The following is a 14,521-nucleotide window of genomic DNA, read 5'->3' on the forward strand; positions in this document are numbered from 1 at the left end:
AGCGAGGTTGCCAACGTGCGCATCTCCTGTACGTACGCGTACAGCTCGCGCTCTCCTTGTTTGCAGGCAAGGAAGCGCGAGCGCTGGCGGAACTCGTTGTTCGCCGGGAGAAAAGCGGCTCGAAGCTGCTCACACAGCTGAGCCCAGGATGTGAAACATCCAGGCGACATCGCTTCGCGCGTATACGCCCAAGTCCTGGCACGTCCGCCAAGATTGGAGAGTGCGAAGGCGACTCGAAGGTTCTCGGCCGAGATGAGACCTGCGCTCATTGCGATCTCGGTCTCCCGGATCCAGAAGTGAAGGTTCTCACCTTCCTCCCTTCGAACGGAGGCACAGCTGGCCGCAGAGGCTTAGGCTGCACCCGTTTGGGCTCACTCATCTGAGCCAGCAGGTTTCCCTGCACATGAGCGATGAGCCCGCGTTCGTACTCGTCAAACGCGGTCACCGGCTCGACCTGCTCGGCTGGCGTCGCCGCCGCCAAGCTCCGGAGGGCAGCTCTTCCGAAGATGCCTGCCATCTTCCGCACCGACTCGAACTGCGAGTCAGTCAGGTGAGGAAACTCACTTTGGTCCATCGTGGCTCCCAGACCTGAGCCACCGAGGATTCAGGTAGACCAATCTACCCGCGTAGGCGTAGGATTGACTACAAGTGCTACCAAGTGTGACGGGGTCACACAGCACAATGCACAGAGGAAGTGCGTGCGGATATTACTATCCAGGTGAACAGCAGTTCACCAGTTCCCGGCCTCAAAGGGAACGGTTTGCTACAAAGGAGTAGGTTATAAGACTGACTGTATTTTGGTAGAGGTTAACTTGGTCGTAATACAAACTACAAGTTAACTATACAAAAGCCCACACGAACTCAAATGGTTGGCTTGCGGAGCTACTGGTACCATGAACCATGTACTCGGGAGTGTGACACCCGTCACTCTTCATGTAATGGGTACACTTGACTGTACCCCGTTACAAGAGGCCTCTTGGGGCGTCGAGGAGGCCCTGAAGGGTCGGTGGTTACTTGGGAAGATTCAAAACGGACGCGTTTATACTAGATATTTGTATTGAACCATAGGAAAGATCCTTCCCGCCGGAGTATAGCTCCGGTACCCTCGTATCAAGCCGTGACTGGCTGGGACCCTTCCTTCCTGAGGGCCTGCGAGGTTTATATTGCGTGTGAGAGCGTGCCAGCCTTTGCTCGACTAAGCGGAAACACGGTGCGCAGAGGAAACATCAACCCGGTGCAAGGGAAAGTTCCTGGGCCTTCAGGTTCTAACCCTAACAAGCCCATTGAGTCATCGGGACTTGGTGGGTGTTGTTGGTGGGGAAAGTGTGCTATTATATAATTTAGTGCGTGTTCCTACACGACACTCACTACGGCATTTTTTTCTTACCAGCCTTCTTCAACTAGCGAAAAACCGGCTCCACTTCAACACGTTGCCGTTCGGCATTCGCCAATCTTCCGCCGACAACCCAAGCGCCCTCCACCATGACAACAAGTCAGCAGCAAACTCCCGCTACGAGCGCTGAGAAAAAGACTCGGAAGCAGAGCCTGACGGACGCGAACCAGCGCCAGAGCCGACCGCTGAATGGTTTCGACGCCTGGAGCTGGAGCAGCGAGAGATGGAAGTGCAACTGGAGGAGAGATCCGGGCAGCTGGAGGACAGAGTTGGGGAGCTGGAGGACACAGTTGGGGAGCTGGAGAAGGAGCTTGAAGCGATACGAGCGCAGCTGGCCGAAGAACGCAGCCGACTCCCAGCAGCCAAGGCGATGACCCAAGGCCCAGACAGCCGCCCGAGGCAATGAACTACACGAAGACTGACCCCAAGTCCATTCATGGACTTGACCCGCGTTGCAGTTGAGTCCTCCAAGGACGAAAATGAAGAGACTTGAGCGATTGATTGCCATGCTCACGTTGCTCAGCGACGCAGTCGAGCGCACCCACCAGCTCGAGCCGATTCATTTGACTCCAACATCCCGAACTTGGCGCCGATATATCTCCAGGCTCCTGCCAGGAAAAGGGAAGAGCCCACAGTGTCCATCAACATGATACGCTTAGGACTAGCCTGAATCAACGCGGCATGGCTCAGATAGCACCGCAAGCGAGCCCTTCAGACGTCATGGCCTGAGCCACCCGAACACACGAGAAAACGGTTACGATCACCAATACGACACCACCGTGCCAACCTAGCCCCAGAAGTTGCGCATTTAAAGCCTTGCGCATTCCGCCCCGACGTCTAACACGATTGCAGCGAAAGCTTGGTCTCAGCCACCCCAAGCAGCAGCGGCATCAACCCAGAGACTCTGACGCCGCACGCTGACGAACAAAAAGTCTACCACAGCCGAGTACCGACGAAGACTGGAGGCGAAGCGAAGTGGATCTAATGACCAGTCTCCAACTCCGTAATGCGACGCAAGGCTTCCATGCAGCAAGGCATCTGGCCACCTTCAGGAGCAGGTCCAGACCCATCCGTCCCGTGAGTAATCGTCAACTGCAGTGTGCAGCAACCTCCAGCGTCTCCTTCTTCTCCTCTCCTCACTCACTCCACCGCCTCCATCTCAACGCACTCGTTCCCGGGCCAAAGGCCAACTGGCGGCCTCCTCTACTGCGGCTGCAGCCCTGCCTGGTCCTTGAAGTTGCATCGAGAGCTCGATTTGCCCCCACCGCCACCGTAAACGCCGAACTGCGCCTGCAGCAGCAACAACAATGCACATAATCCACCCAGGGTGCCTTCAAGTCACACGTGCGCAGGTGTAGATGTATCCGAGCCAGCAGCAGACCAGCATAGCGCCCGAGGTGGCGAGTCCGATAGTGGACAGCGTCACACGTCGCATACGCGTCCAGTGTGGCGCACTTCAACCTTGTCCACGTCTGCAATTCCGCAACCTCCTCCTCCCTCTTCACCAATCGCATGCGTCCACCTGTATTTCATCCAATCCCAGCTCCGTCTACTTACGTAATATCCACTTCTTTCGCGGCTACAAATGCGACGCGTTTCTTATTCCACGTCAGCCCCTGGGGTTGACACAATCATTCAAGGCCTCCCCTCCCTTGCGCTTCGTCCCCTCGTGACCGAAGCTCCGCGGCGGAAGAAGCGAGAGCACAGCAGAGCGCAGAGCTGGAGCTGGAGCCTCGCTGACAGAGAAGGGGGCAGCGCAGAGAGACAGAAGCGCGATCCGACCGCACTCAGTCAGCCACAAGCCCAGAACGCAACGGACCGGCCCCGAAGCAGACACTAAAGGCCCGTCAGAGCACTCGCAGAGCAGGCGGAGCAGCAGCATGTCGAAGCCGCGCGTGGAGATGGCGCCGTCCAGCGCGCTGCCGTCGTACGAGCGGTTCCAGCGGCACAGCGCGGCGCCCGTGGACGAGAGCAACCTGAGCATCGCGCAGCGGCTCGTGCTGGAGAACAAGAAGCGCGCGCAGAACTCGGCGCGGCGCCGCAACACGCAGGAGGTGGTGGCGGCGCTGCGCCACACGCCCGTGGAGGTGGGCGCGCACATCTGGATCCCGGACCCGGAGCGCGTGTGGCGCGTGGTGGAGATCGTGCGCTACGAGCCCGCCGAGGACCCCGAGCAGGGCATGGTGCTCACGGTCAACGGCAAGTTCGGGCAGGAGCACGTGGACCTGCGCGACGTCGGCGACCTGTACAAGGTCAACCCGCGCGTGGTGGACGACATGACGTCGCTCTACTACATCCACGAGGCCGGCATCCTCGAGAACCTCTACGTGCGCTCCAAGATGGACAACCTGCGGCCCTACACGCTCATGGCCAACGTGCTGATCGCCGTCAACCCGCTCGTGCGCACGGTGGAGCCCAAGGTCACGGACTACATCAAGACCCAGATGGGGGACCGCCCCCCGCACCCGTACGCCATCGCCGAGGTGGCCTTCCAGCAGATGGCGCTGCGCACGCCCGCGCAGTGCCAGTCGATCGTCATCTCCGGCGAGTCGGGCGCCGGCAAGACCGAGACGTCCAAGATCGTGCTGCGCTACCTCACGTCGCGCGAGCACCTGGCCATCTCGGCCAACAAGGGCGACGCCACGCAGCAGGACCTGGCGCTCGAGCTGGACAAGCGTCTCTGGGACACGAACCCCATCCTGGAGGCCTTCGGTAACGCCAAGACGCTGCGCAACCACAACTCGTCCCGCTTCGGCAAGTTCATGAAGCTGCAGTTCAAGCCCGGCGACAACACGCTCACTGGCGCCTTCATCGAGACGTACCTGCTCGAGAAGTTCCGCGTCGTGGCGCAAATCCCGGGAGAGCGCAACTTCCACATCTTCTACTTCCTGCTTTCGGGCGCGGACCAGGCGCTGACCAAGGAGCTCAAGCTCGAGCCCGTCAACAACTTCGACTACCTGAACCAGAGCGGCTGCGTGTCGGACCCGAACGTGGACGACGAGATCCTGTTCGACGAGGTGGCCAGCGCGCTGACCTCCGTGAACATCGACGCGGGACTGCAGAAGCAGGTCTGGACCATTCTGTCGGGTCTGCTGCACTTGGGTAACATCCGCCTGAAAGACCGCGAGACGGCCGAGGGCGATGCCGGTGAGGTCACGCCCGAGGCGCAGAAGTACGTGGCGTCCTGCGCTGAGCTGCTCGGCGTGGACAGCAACAACCTGCTGCAAGTGATCACCACGCGCGAGATCTCCACGCGCACGGAGAACTTCACGATCAAGCGTTCGGCCAAGGAGGGAAGCTACGTGCGTGACGCCATCGCCAAGTCGATCTACAACCACCTGTTCAAGTGGATCCTGTTTAAGATCAACAGCTCGCTGGGCCACGGCGACAGCTCGCTGCCGTTCATCGGTGTGCTCGATATCTTCGGTTTCGAGTCCTTCGAGGAGAACGACTTCGAGCAGCTGCTGATCAACTACGCCAACGAGGCCCTGCAGGCCACGTTCAACCAGCAGGTGTTCATCGCCGAGCAGGAGCTGTTCGCCGCGGAAGGTATTGAGGTCGGCAAGATTATCTGGCCCGACAACCGCGAGTGTATCGACCTGATCTCGCAGAAGCCGAACGGTATTCTGCCGCTGCTGGACCAGGAGGCCAAGATGCCCAAGCCGTCCGACGAGAAGTGGAACGCCACGCTGCACAAGACGCACGCGAATCACCCGCACTTCCTGGCCCCGCACGAGAAGGACAAGAAGTACGAGTTCATCGTCAAGCACTTTGCCACGCGCGTGCCGTACACGATCGGCAACTTCATCGACAAGAACAACGACACGATCCCCAAGGACCTCGAGGACTTTGTGACGTCCAGCAAGTCATCACTTATTAAGGAGCTGTTCTCGTCGAAGCTGGACCTGGACACCATGAACGGTTCCTCCAACATGAGCCAGCTGCACAAGCAGACTGTTTCGGCCAAGTTCTGCGACCAGATGCAGGAGCTGACGGACACGCTGAACGCGACACGTTGCAACTTCATCCGGTGTATTAAGCCGAACCCGACGATGTCGCCTGGCGTTTTCGACCATGGCTACGTTGTGGACCAGCTGCGTTGCTCTGGTATGCTTGCCACGTGCGAGCTGCTTAAGGTGGGTCTGCCTACGCGTGTGTCGTACGAAGAAATCTGCCGTATCTATAAGCCCGTGCTGCCGCCGTCGGTCACTCCCATGTTCGACGCCTACAACGACCGCACCTTCACGGAGGCCGTGCTGTGGTCGTTCCGCGTCGAGCCTGACGCCTACCGCCTGGGTCGCACCAAGGTATTCTTCAAGACGGGCAAGATTGCCCTGCTGGACGCGCTGCTGAAGGTAGACATGAAGAAGATGGGACCGTGGATCGTTGCTCGTCTTCGCAAGTGGCTCGCGCGTCGCCGTTGGCGTTATGCTCTGGCCAAGGTGCTCGCCCAGCGTGCGTTCCTGTGGCTGCTGGAAGACACTAGACGTCGCAAGGCCGCCGTTGTTAAAATGCAGGCCGTGATGCGCATGTTTGCTGTCCGCAAGCAGTTCATCCGTGCCCGCAATGCGCACCGCCTCAAGATGCGCCGTCAGGCGCTAGCCCAGAAGCACTGGAAGCAGGCCATTGGTGGCGTCCTCGCCGCCAACGCCTTCAAGAAGCTCTTGGAGCAGACTCGCCAGCGCATGGCCGCGCAACTTGCGGAGAAGAACGCAGCTGCGATCCAGATCCAGTCGCTTGTGCGCGGCAAGTTTGGCCGCAAGCAGGCCAACAAGCGTCGTGCCCAGGTCGAAGATGAGAAGATGCGTAAGAGGCTGGCGGAGGAAGCCGCTCGTCTCGAGGCGGAGAAGAAGAAGTCGGCCAAGAAGCGCTGGCTGACTGCGTTCTACGTCATTCAGGCCCAGCGTCACTTTGTGCAGCGCCTGCACCACATCCGTAAGGCTCGCCTGGCAGTGGAGGAGGCCCGGCGACTTGCTGCCGAACAGGAGCAGCTGCGGCTCCAGCGTGAGGAGGAGGAGCGCCAGCGTCGCCTTCAGGAGGAAGAGGAAGAGCGTGAGCGCCAGCGCCAGTTGGAGCTGAAGCGGGCCGCTGCGGCCACCGCTATTCAGCGTGCCTACCGTCGCTCTGTCGGCCGTGAAGAGGCCAGACGCCAGGCTGCCGTGGAGCGTGCTCAGGCCGCGTCTCTCGCTGCTGCTATGGCCGCCCAGGATGCCGCACAGGCCGCCCAGGACGCGTCCATGGCCCACGATGCTGAGGCCGCTGCTCTGCGTAAGCTGAGCGCATACGACGAGGCCCAGAGGAAGGCTGCTATGGCTGGCACGCTGGGCACGGCTCCTGCCCTCGGTGCCCTTGGTGTCCCCGGTGTTGCTGGCAACGGACCTGCAACGCTGGGCTCCGTGCAGCCAATGCAGGCTTCTGCTGGCCAGGCCGGCCAGATTGGTGCTGTTGGCTCCATGGGAGTTGCCGGTGCTATGGTCGGACAGGAATCGCTGCAGAACGCCGACATGAGCTGGGTGGCGGGCGACAACGCCAAGATCGAGGGCGAGGCCGTTGCCGGTGATGCGCTGCGCCAGGAGCAGCTTGCGCAGGCTGGCCGGGACTTGTTCGGCGAGGGCGGCGAGGCCCCCGCTGGCCCGGTGATGTCGGCTGACGACGAGAACCTGATCAACCCGGTTGAGAAGATTCAGGAGTTCCCGACGGGTCCTCCGATCCCGTACAAGGGCGGCATCCTTACGTGCACGATGCTGGGACACCGCAAGCAGCAGGACCAGAACTGGGGCGACGAGTACACGGAGTATGTGCTGCGTGTGACGTGGGGCCGTGACATCCTTGAGCAGTCGAAGACGGCCTGGCTCGTGGGTGGACGCTACAACGACTTCAACGCGCTGCACCAGGAGCTGAAGGCCGCCGCCTCGGGCCGCCGTGGCAAGCGTGCTCCGTGGTTCCCGCGCTTCCCCAAGCGCCACCCGTTCTCGTCGATGATCGGCAAGAACCAGGAGGAGAAGTTCATCATCAAGCGCGAGAAGGAGATGAACCGCTACATGACGCAGGTGCTGACTCAGATGCCGGACGCCCTGCTGAACATCCACATGGACCGCTTCCTCAACTTGACGCTCCGAACGCAGGACATCTGCGAGCGTGAGGCGTACGCCGAGGCGCGCAAGCGCTGGGAGGAGGAGGAGCGCGAGGCGTTGGCCAACGCTGCCGATGCCGAGCCGCTGAACGACGCCGACCTGCAGGAGGTGGAGCAGCTGGTGCACCAGCTACTGCAGAAGATCATCTACGCCGCCGGTGACGTCCGCCAGGACACGGAGCTGCAGGAGATGATCCACGCCGTCAAGGTGCTGCAGCCGCGTGTGGCCGCGTCGGCGCAGATCGGTGGCAATGTGAACATCGAGCTGATCCCGCTGGCCATGCAGCTGCAGGACGACATCCAGGACGCCTTCAATCAGTACAACGACACGCTGCTGGCGCTGCGGCTGGGCCAGGACCTCAACTAACCGACCGTCCAGCCCGTCGGTTGTCCGGTATTCGTCGTGTGGTGTCTGCAGCGGAGGCTCGCTTCTCTTTTCTGCTTTTGACTAACTTGCATGTTTCAAAAATGGGATGGCCTCGATCGAAGAGGCCAGTCCCCGGCCGCTGCGCACACGACTCGAGCGCTCTTTGCAGCGCTCCCCTCACTCCGTCTAGGGTCTTGCTTCCGTTCCGTACGGCTTTCTGAATTGCAATAGACGAGATGTGAAAGGGTAGCTGCTGGATGGACTTGTCATCGTTTTCCATTGCTCTGTGCTCTACCGTTCCTCATTCCTTGGCGTCTTCACTCGCAGCAGGTTTCGCGCCCTTGAAGCCCTTGGCCACCAGGAACATCTCGGTGGACTCTGGCCTCGAGGACTGCGGCTTCATGGCCTTGACAACATCAAACGCCTCTTTCAGGTCGGCCCGGAACTCCTCGGACCCGTCGCAACGCAGGATCTTGGTGGCGAAGTTGCCTCCGGGCCGCAGGTAGAGCTCGGCCATCTTGAGCGCGTTGTGGCACAGCCTCAGCTGGTGCTGGCTGTCCGTGAGGAAGTTGCCCGAGAAGGACGGGGCCATGTCGCTCAGCACCACGTCGGCCTTGCGTCCGCGCAGAGCCTCGTCCAGCTGCCGGCGCACCGCCGCCTGGCGGAAGTCGCCCACCACGATGGCCGCACCCTCCACGGGGTCGAAGTGCTTGAGATCTACGGCCACCACGCGCGGCGCGGGCTCCTGGCCGTAGGTCTTCAGGCCCTTGCTCTTGGGGGCCGTGGCCTCCACCGCTATCTGCGTCCAGCCGCCGGGGGCCGCGCCCAGGTCCAGCACCATGTCGCCTCGCCGCAGGAGCTGGAACCGCTGCAGCAACAGAATAAATTAGTATGGGATCAATCTACGCCGTTGAAGGGGCAGGGTGACGCACGTCGTTGAGCTCGCGCAGCTTGAAGGCGGCGCGCGAGCGGAGGCCCTCGCGCTTGGCCTGCTTCACCACGGGATCGCTCCACTGGCGCCGCACCCAGCGCGCGCTGGCGTTGGACTTGCCCTTGAGGCTCTTGACGGCGCGCAGGGGCGCGCAGCAGCCCAGCAGCGTCGAGCGTCGGCACAAGGTGCTCATGTTGCGGACTAATGTGCTGGCGGCGACACTTAGTCGAGGTGTGAGAGCTGATAATTGCATAGAGTTTGTACAGCTTAAAGATACTTGTGGGAGATATGCGATTAAGTTTACATGAAGTGTAGCCATGTGTCGCGAAACGACGCGACTTGCGAGCGGCCTGCAACATGAGACCATCGGCGCGCGAAGAGCATGACGGTGCCCAGCTCGAACCAGGAGACGACGCCCGAAGAGGAGGACGAGGAAGAAGGCGAGGAGATGGACTCGACGGCTGAGCGGCGCGGGTCCAAGCTGCTGGAGCAGAACGAAGGCGAGCAGGAAGACGACGACGTGGACGCCGAGCTGGACGAGGAGGAGGCGGCCAGACAGGAGGCCCGACGCCTGCGCACGGCCATCGCTGAGGCCACCGAGGCCAGGGACGAGCTGCAGCAGAGGAACACCAAGTACGGTGCATTTACAGCTGCCATCCTTCTGCGTTGACGTTCATGGGGCTCACATTGTGCTCACGTATCTTGCAGACTGCAGCGACGCATCGCGGCTCTGCTGCAGAAGAACCAGGAGAACAGCGCAACTACCAGCAGCTCCGGGACGGCTACAGCTCCAGGAGATGCCGCTAGTGCAGGGTCCGCTGCTGCGGGCCGACGCGAGGACAAGGCCAGCGCCAGCGAGAACGCCAAGAGGTACCTCGAGTGTCTGCGCGGCGTGCACGAAGCCAAGGTGCAGATGGTGTCGGCGCAGTCCCAGTACGACAAGGTGGCGCTGGAGCTGCAGTCGCGGCTGGACGAGAAGGAGGCCAAGGTGACGGAGATCCAGGACGCGTTCCTCGAGTTCAAGCGCGAAGTGGCGCGCAACGCCGAGAACTTGAGGACGGGCAAGCCGATCGCCAAGCGCGTCATCGCGCAGTTCGAGGCCGCCGAGCTGCGCAAGGATCAGGAGGTCGAGAAGGTGCGACTCAAGCACATCAACCTGCGCACGCACCTCAAGAAGCTCGAGCAGCAGCTGCACGCCAAGGAGCAGCTCGCTGAGGGCCTGCACCTCATCGACTTCGAGCAGCTCAAGATCGAGAACCAGACGCTGAACGAGAAGATCGAGGAACGCAACGAGGAGCTCCACAAGCTGCGCAAGAAGACGACGAGCACGGTCCAGGTGCTGACCCACATCAAGGAGAAGCTTCAGTTCGTGTTGGCCGAGAACCAGATGCTCAAGCGCGACTCGCAGGAGCTGGAGGAGGCGCTCACGGCCAACCGAGACCAGCTCGCCCACAAGAAGAAGGACAGGGATGCTACACGGCAGCTTGCAACTAGGCTGAAGAGCAAGGAGGGTTTCGCCCAGTCGGAACTGCTCATTGAAGACTTCGAGAAGCGCGAGAACGACCTCGTGGACCTCGAGCGCTGTCGCGCGGAGCTCATTCAGCGGCACGCTCTACTCACTAAGCAGATCAAGCAAGCTGGGAAGGTAGTCAAGTAACTTACTCACAAACATATCCTTTCGTCTGGTCGGTACGTCATGCGTGCGTGATTCGTTTTGGAGGTAACGATAGCACCACATCACCAAAGACGTTCGTTCCATTGAGAAGTCGAGACAGGTAAGGGACCTTTCAGATCGTTTCGAGAGTGGCTTTTTGTTTGGACGTAGCCGCTAAAAGCACAACACAAATTAGTTCGTGAGTTCGTGACAACGAGTTACCAGCGGACGGGCGATGTCTTCACGGAGGAGGTCCTCAGAGATGGTGCTGACGAAGCTGGACAGCCTCCGGCGCCTCTCAATATCAGCTCAAACCAGCGCTAGTCGCTGGTTCACGACACAACGCAGACTGCTCACCGTCTGGTTCTTCATGGGCGTGCTGCCGTTCTGCCTGCAGACCCGAAGCTACCTCCAGTTCGCCACGCCGCACAAAATGCCTGAGCTCCTGGTGGTGCCTCCTGATCTACAGAAAGAGACAGCCAACTTGACCGAGGTCTGTCCCGTGACGGCCTTCGTGCTTGCTGGAGTTTGGTGGAACGTCGAGGCGACCCACTACTACAAAGCGGAGCAGGGCGTCGTCTGCCACGCTGTCGTCCCGCAGTACAATCTGCACGGCAACTACTTCATCGGGAGCTCCAAGACGACGCCGTACCGCACGACACCATCCAGTTGCGACAACGACAGCTACCCATTCGAGCAGTATTTGTATCACGGAAGTGTTGGGTACTATTCGTTCTACGAGGGCGAGGTGGGGACGTACTGTACGACGTCAAAGACGGCATATATCGTCGTGGAAGTTCTTGGATCGTACGACATTAATGGGGAGTTCTTGGCGAAAGACACTGGCAGTACGAGCACCAGGATGTCGTACTGGTACATTCTCCTCGGTGGCGTCTGGCTCGTATACCGCGCAGTGACGATCCACCGGAGCTTCGTTGCGTTGCTGCGTTATGGCCGCAAGTGCGACGAGATGGGCGAACTCATTGGCCAACACAACGCCATGGTGTTCGTGCAGGAAAGCATGCGACTTTCTGCCCACGGCGCCTCGAATTACCAGAGAGTTGCGATACTCGCTCTGATTGTAGAGGGAATTATGGCCGACTTGTTCCTGATCATCGCCCACGACGGCTGAAGAGCCCGAGTTCAGTACGCTTCGCTAGGCTTTAACCTCTCTGGATTGATGCTGCTACTATTTGAGATGACTGAAAGTATGAACATGCTGAAGGAACAGTGGAGACTGCGGATTAAGAGGGTGTTCTTCAGCTACGAGACGGCTCTGGTGGGCGAGTTGGTCTGCGCCTTTGTCTTCCAATCGGTTCTCTCGGGATTGAATGGGTCGGATCTTAAACGCTCCAAACCGACAGCGCTCGCGGTCTCTTACTACTTCTGGAGTCTCATTTGCCATGGTCTGGTCGTGCTCGTCGTACTGCTGATAATCTCTTCAGTGCGAGTGCTTTGGGCTCTAGCGTTTGTGTGGCTTAAGCACCGATCGTTTGCGTTGCTATCCGAGTCGTGCTGTATTGATGCAGCTCTGGGAGTGCGAAACAGAAGCACGATGCTTGGAGGGTATCAGTATCAAGATGGAGAATGGTACTATACCGCTACAGCTCTGAAGGCCTTCGGGATGTTGAGAATAGAGGACGAAGGCGTTGAATACCTGGTAGTGCATAAGCTGCATTGGGTGGTCGTCCCAGAGGACTTGGTTGCTATCGGGGTTATCTCGGGCGACCACGTGGAGCCTTGCAACGAACGACCTTGTATGGATATCGCCAGTTTTGTTGATCGGAAGCTCGGAGGAGCTTCAAAAGAACCAGAGTTGAACCGCCGGGGTCCATCCGTACGTGCAACAAGTAGAGTGCTGGCGTGGGCGGGTCCAAACATTGCTTGAGCGGTTCAGTATTTATTCGTAATGTAAGGCGGTGCTAGGCAAAATTAAAAAAACAAAAGCAAGATAAGCTTACTTACTTACTTAAGTATAATAAATGCGAAAATAAATGTTTCGTTTATCTCGAGTTCTGTTATCCAGACTTTCAAACCTTTGACCGTACCGTATCCAAATCTTCAGTGTGTTATGGCTTGATTCCAAACTACTAAAGTATACTCTGGTCTACTTCTACTACGACGTTTACACAATTCTCTCAAGCCGAATCCCCCACTTCGAAGACCGAATATATCTGCAGATGCGGAAAACAGCATAGTTCTCCTATAATTGACGCGGCCGTTTCCAAAATGGTTGGGCCTTCTGCTTGGTCACGGCTTCGTCGGCAATAGCAGCATCGTTTGCCTACCTGGATGATGAAAGTTGAGGTGATAACCCTTGCGGGCAACACGGTGGCACCGGCTCCGGCTCCACAGAGGAAGCTCTCTCGAAGAGAGTCGTCACTCCAGCGAATCCAGGCAATAAACGACCGCGTGTTCACAGCTCATCGGTTGTTGTTGCTAGTGTGGCTCTTTGTGGGTCTGTTGCCTCTGGCACTACAAACTCGAAGCTATGCCAAGTTCCTCAAGCCGCACAAGATGCCTCAGCTCCTCGTCATCCCGTCAGACCTCCAACGAGAAACAGCCAACACCACCAGTGTCTGCCCCGTGCAAGCTGGCGGGAGTCTGGTGGAATCTCTACCCCACGCACTACTACAAGACCGACCACGGCATCGTTTGCCACGGCGTCGTGCCGCAGTACAATCTCCACGGCAGTTACTGGATCGGGAACGCCACTACCACCCCGTACTACCGATCACCAGCCAACTGCGTGAACGACAGCTTCGTCTACGATATGTACATGTTTCACGGCAGCATCGGATTCTACTCGCTCTACGAAGAGGTGGTGGGGTCGTACTGCGCCATGGACAGCACAGCCTACGTGACCGCAGATATCCTCGGGACGTACGATACCAATGGGATGTTCTTGGCTGAAGATACCGGAAGTTTGGACGTGAGATTTTCGTATTGGTATGGCGTCGCTGGCGTGGCGTGGCTAATCTACCGAGCGCTGACGATCCACCGGAGCTTTGTAGCATGCAGACGCTATGGCCTCAAGTGCAACGACATGGGCGTAGGACTCGGCAACAAGGAGGCCATGGTGTTTGTGCGGGAAAGCTTGCGGTTGTCTGCCCACGGAGCGACGAACTACCAACGGATGGCGCTGCTCTACTTGATCGTAGAAGAAATCATGTCCGACTTGTTCCTGATCATCGCTAACGACGGCTGGACCACGAAGATCCAGTACTTGTCTCTGGGCTACAGCTTGTCCGGGTTGATGCTGCTGCTGTTCGAGATGGTGGAAAGTATGAAGTGGCTGGGCGAGAAGTGGCGGCAGCGAGTCAAGCGCGTCTTCCTCAGCTACGAGACGGCGTTCGTGGGCGAATTGGTGAGTGCCTTGGCGCTGCAGGCGTTCCTGACTGGACTAAATGGGTCGGAGTTCAGGCGGTCAAGACCCGTAGCTCTCGCTGTGTCGTATTACTTCTGGAGCTTGATAAGTCACGGCGTGGTGGTGATAGTTATCATTGGAATTATCGCATCTGTGCGCGTTCCGTGGGCGATGATTTACGTGTGGATTAAACACCGGACATTACGTGTATTGTCTGAGTCTTGCTGCATTGACTCCGCTTTGGGACCTCGTAGCAGACTTATGATGCTGGGAGGCTACAGGTGGGAGCACGGCCGGTTGTACTACAAGGTCACGGCTCTGAAGGCGTTCGGCATGCTGAAGATGGAGGAGGACGGCGTCGAGTATCTGGTGCTGCAGAGATTGCACTGGTTCACCGTCCCTAGAGACAATTTGGTGGTGATCGGCGTCATCTCGGGGCACCGAGTCGAGCCCTGCGCCGAACGAGCCTGTACCGGGATCATCACTCTCCTTAATCGGAAACTGGGCGGCGCATTGAACCAAGCAGAAATTCACCATAATGTAAGACCAAATCGAACTATTCTGTGGTCAGGTCCAAACAACGCCGTGCTTCCTTCGCGTAGTTAGGAGTACTGACTGGTAGTAATATCTAGGCAAATGAATGCTGCCAGGATAGGCAGATTCGTTAGTATCTCAT

General features: G+C 58.8%; 4 protein-coding genes across 4 annotated transcripts; 3 read left to right on the forward strand and 1 right to left on the reverse strand.

The window, feature by feature from the left end:
• Positions 1-3,273: 3,273 nt before the first annotated feature.
• Positions 3,274-8,141, forward strand: PHYSODRAFT_362097 (hypothetical protein; the record flags this gene model as incomplete). Its single annotated transcript, XM_009537678.1, has 2 exons — positions 3,274-3,975; positions 4,303-8,141. The coding sequence occupies 2 exons, from the start codon at positions 3,274-3,276 to the stop codon at positions 7,891-7,893; spliced, it is 4,293 nt and encodes a 1,430-aa protein (XP_009535973.1). The 3' UTR covers positions 7,894-8,141.
• A 53-nt stretch (positions 8,142-8,194) lies between these two features.
• Positions 8,195-9,017, reverse strand: PHYSODRAFT_339689 (hypothetical protein; the record flags this gene model as incomplete). The annotated part of the gene is made up of 2 exons (XM_009537679.1): positions 8,195-8,761; positions 8,826-9,017. 2 exons carry the CDS (start codon positions 9,015-9,017, stop codon positions 8,195-8,197), a joined length of 759 nt encoding a protein of 252 aa, XP_009535974.1.
• A 636-nt stretch (positions 9,018-9,653) lies between these two features.
• Positions 9,654-10,481, forward strand: PHYSODRAFT_524194 (hypothetical protein; the record flags this gene model as incomplete). Its single annotated transcript, XM_009537680.1, has 1 exon — positions 9,654-10,481. A coding segment is annotated over one exon (828 nt), but the record flags the coding sequence as incomplete, so codon positions are not given.
• A 430-nt stretch (positions 10,482-10,911) lies between these two features.
• On the forward strand, positions 10,912-14,451 carry PHYSODRAFT_524057 (hypothetical protein; the record flags this gene model as incomplete). The annotated part of the gene is made up of 2 exons (XM_009537681.1): positions 10,912-11,342; positions 13,416-14,451. 2 exons carry the CDS (start codon positions 10,912-10,914, stop codon positions 14,449-14,451), a joined length of 1,467 nt encoding a protein of 488 aa, XP_009535976.1.
• Positions 14,452-14,521: the final 70 nt, after the last annotated feature.

Source organism: Phytophthora sojae (assembly GCF_000149755.1).
Source record: "Phytophthora sojae unplaced genomic scaffold PHYSOscaffold_10, whole genome shotgun sequence".
NCBI lineage: Eukaryota > Oomycota > Peronosporomycetes > Peronosporales > Peronosporaceae > Phytophthora > Phytophthora sojae.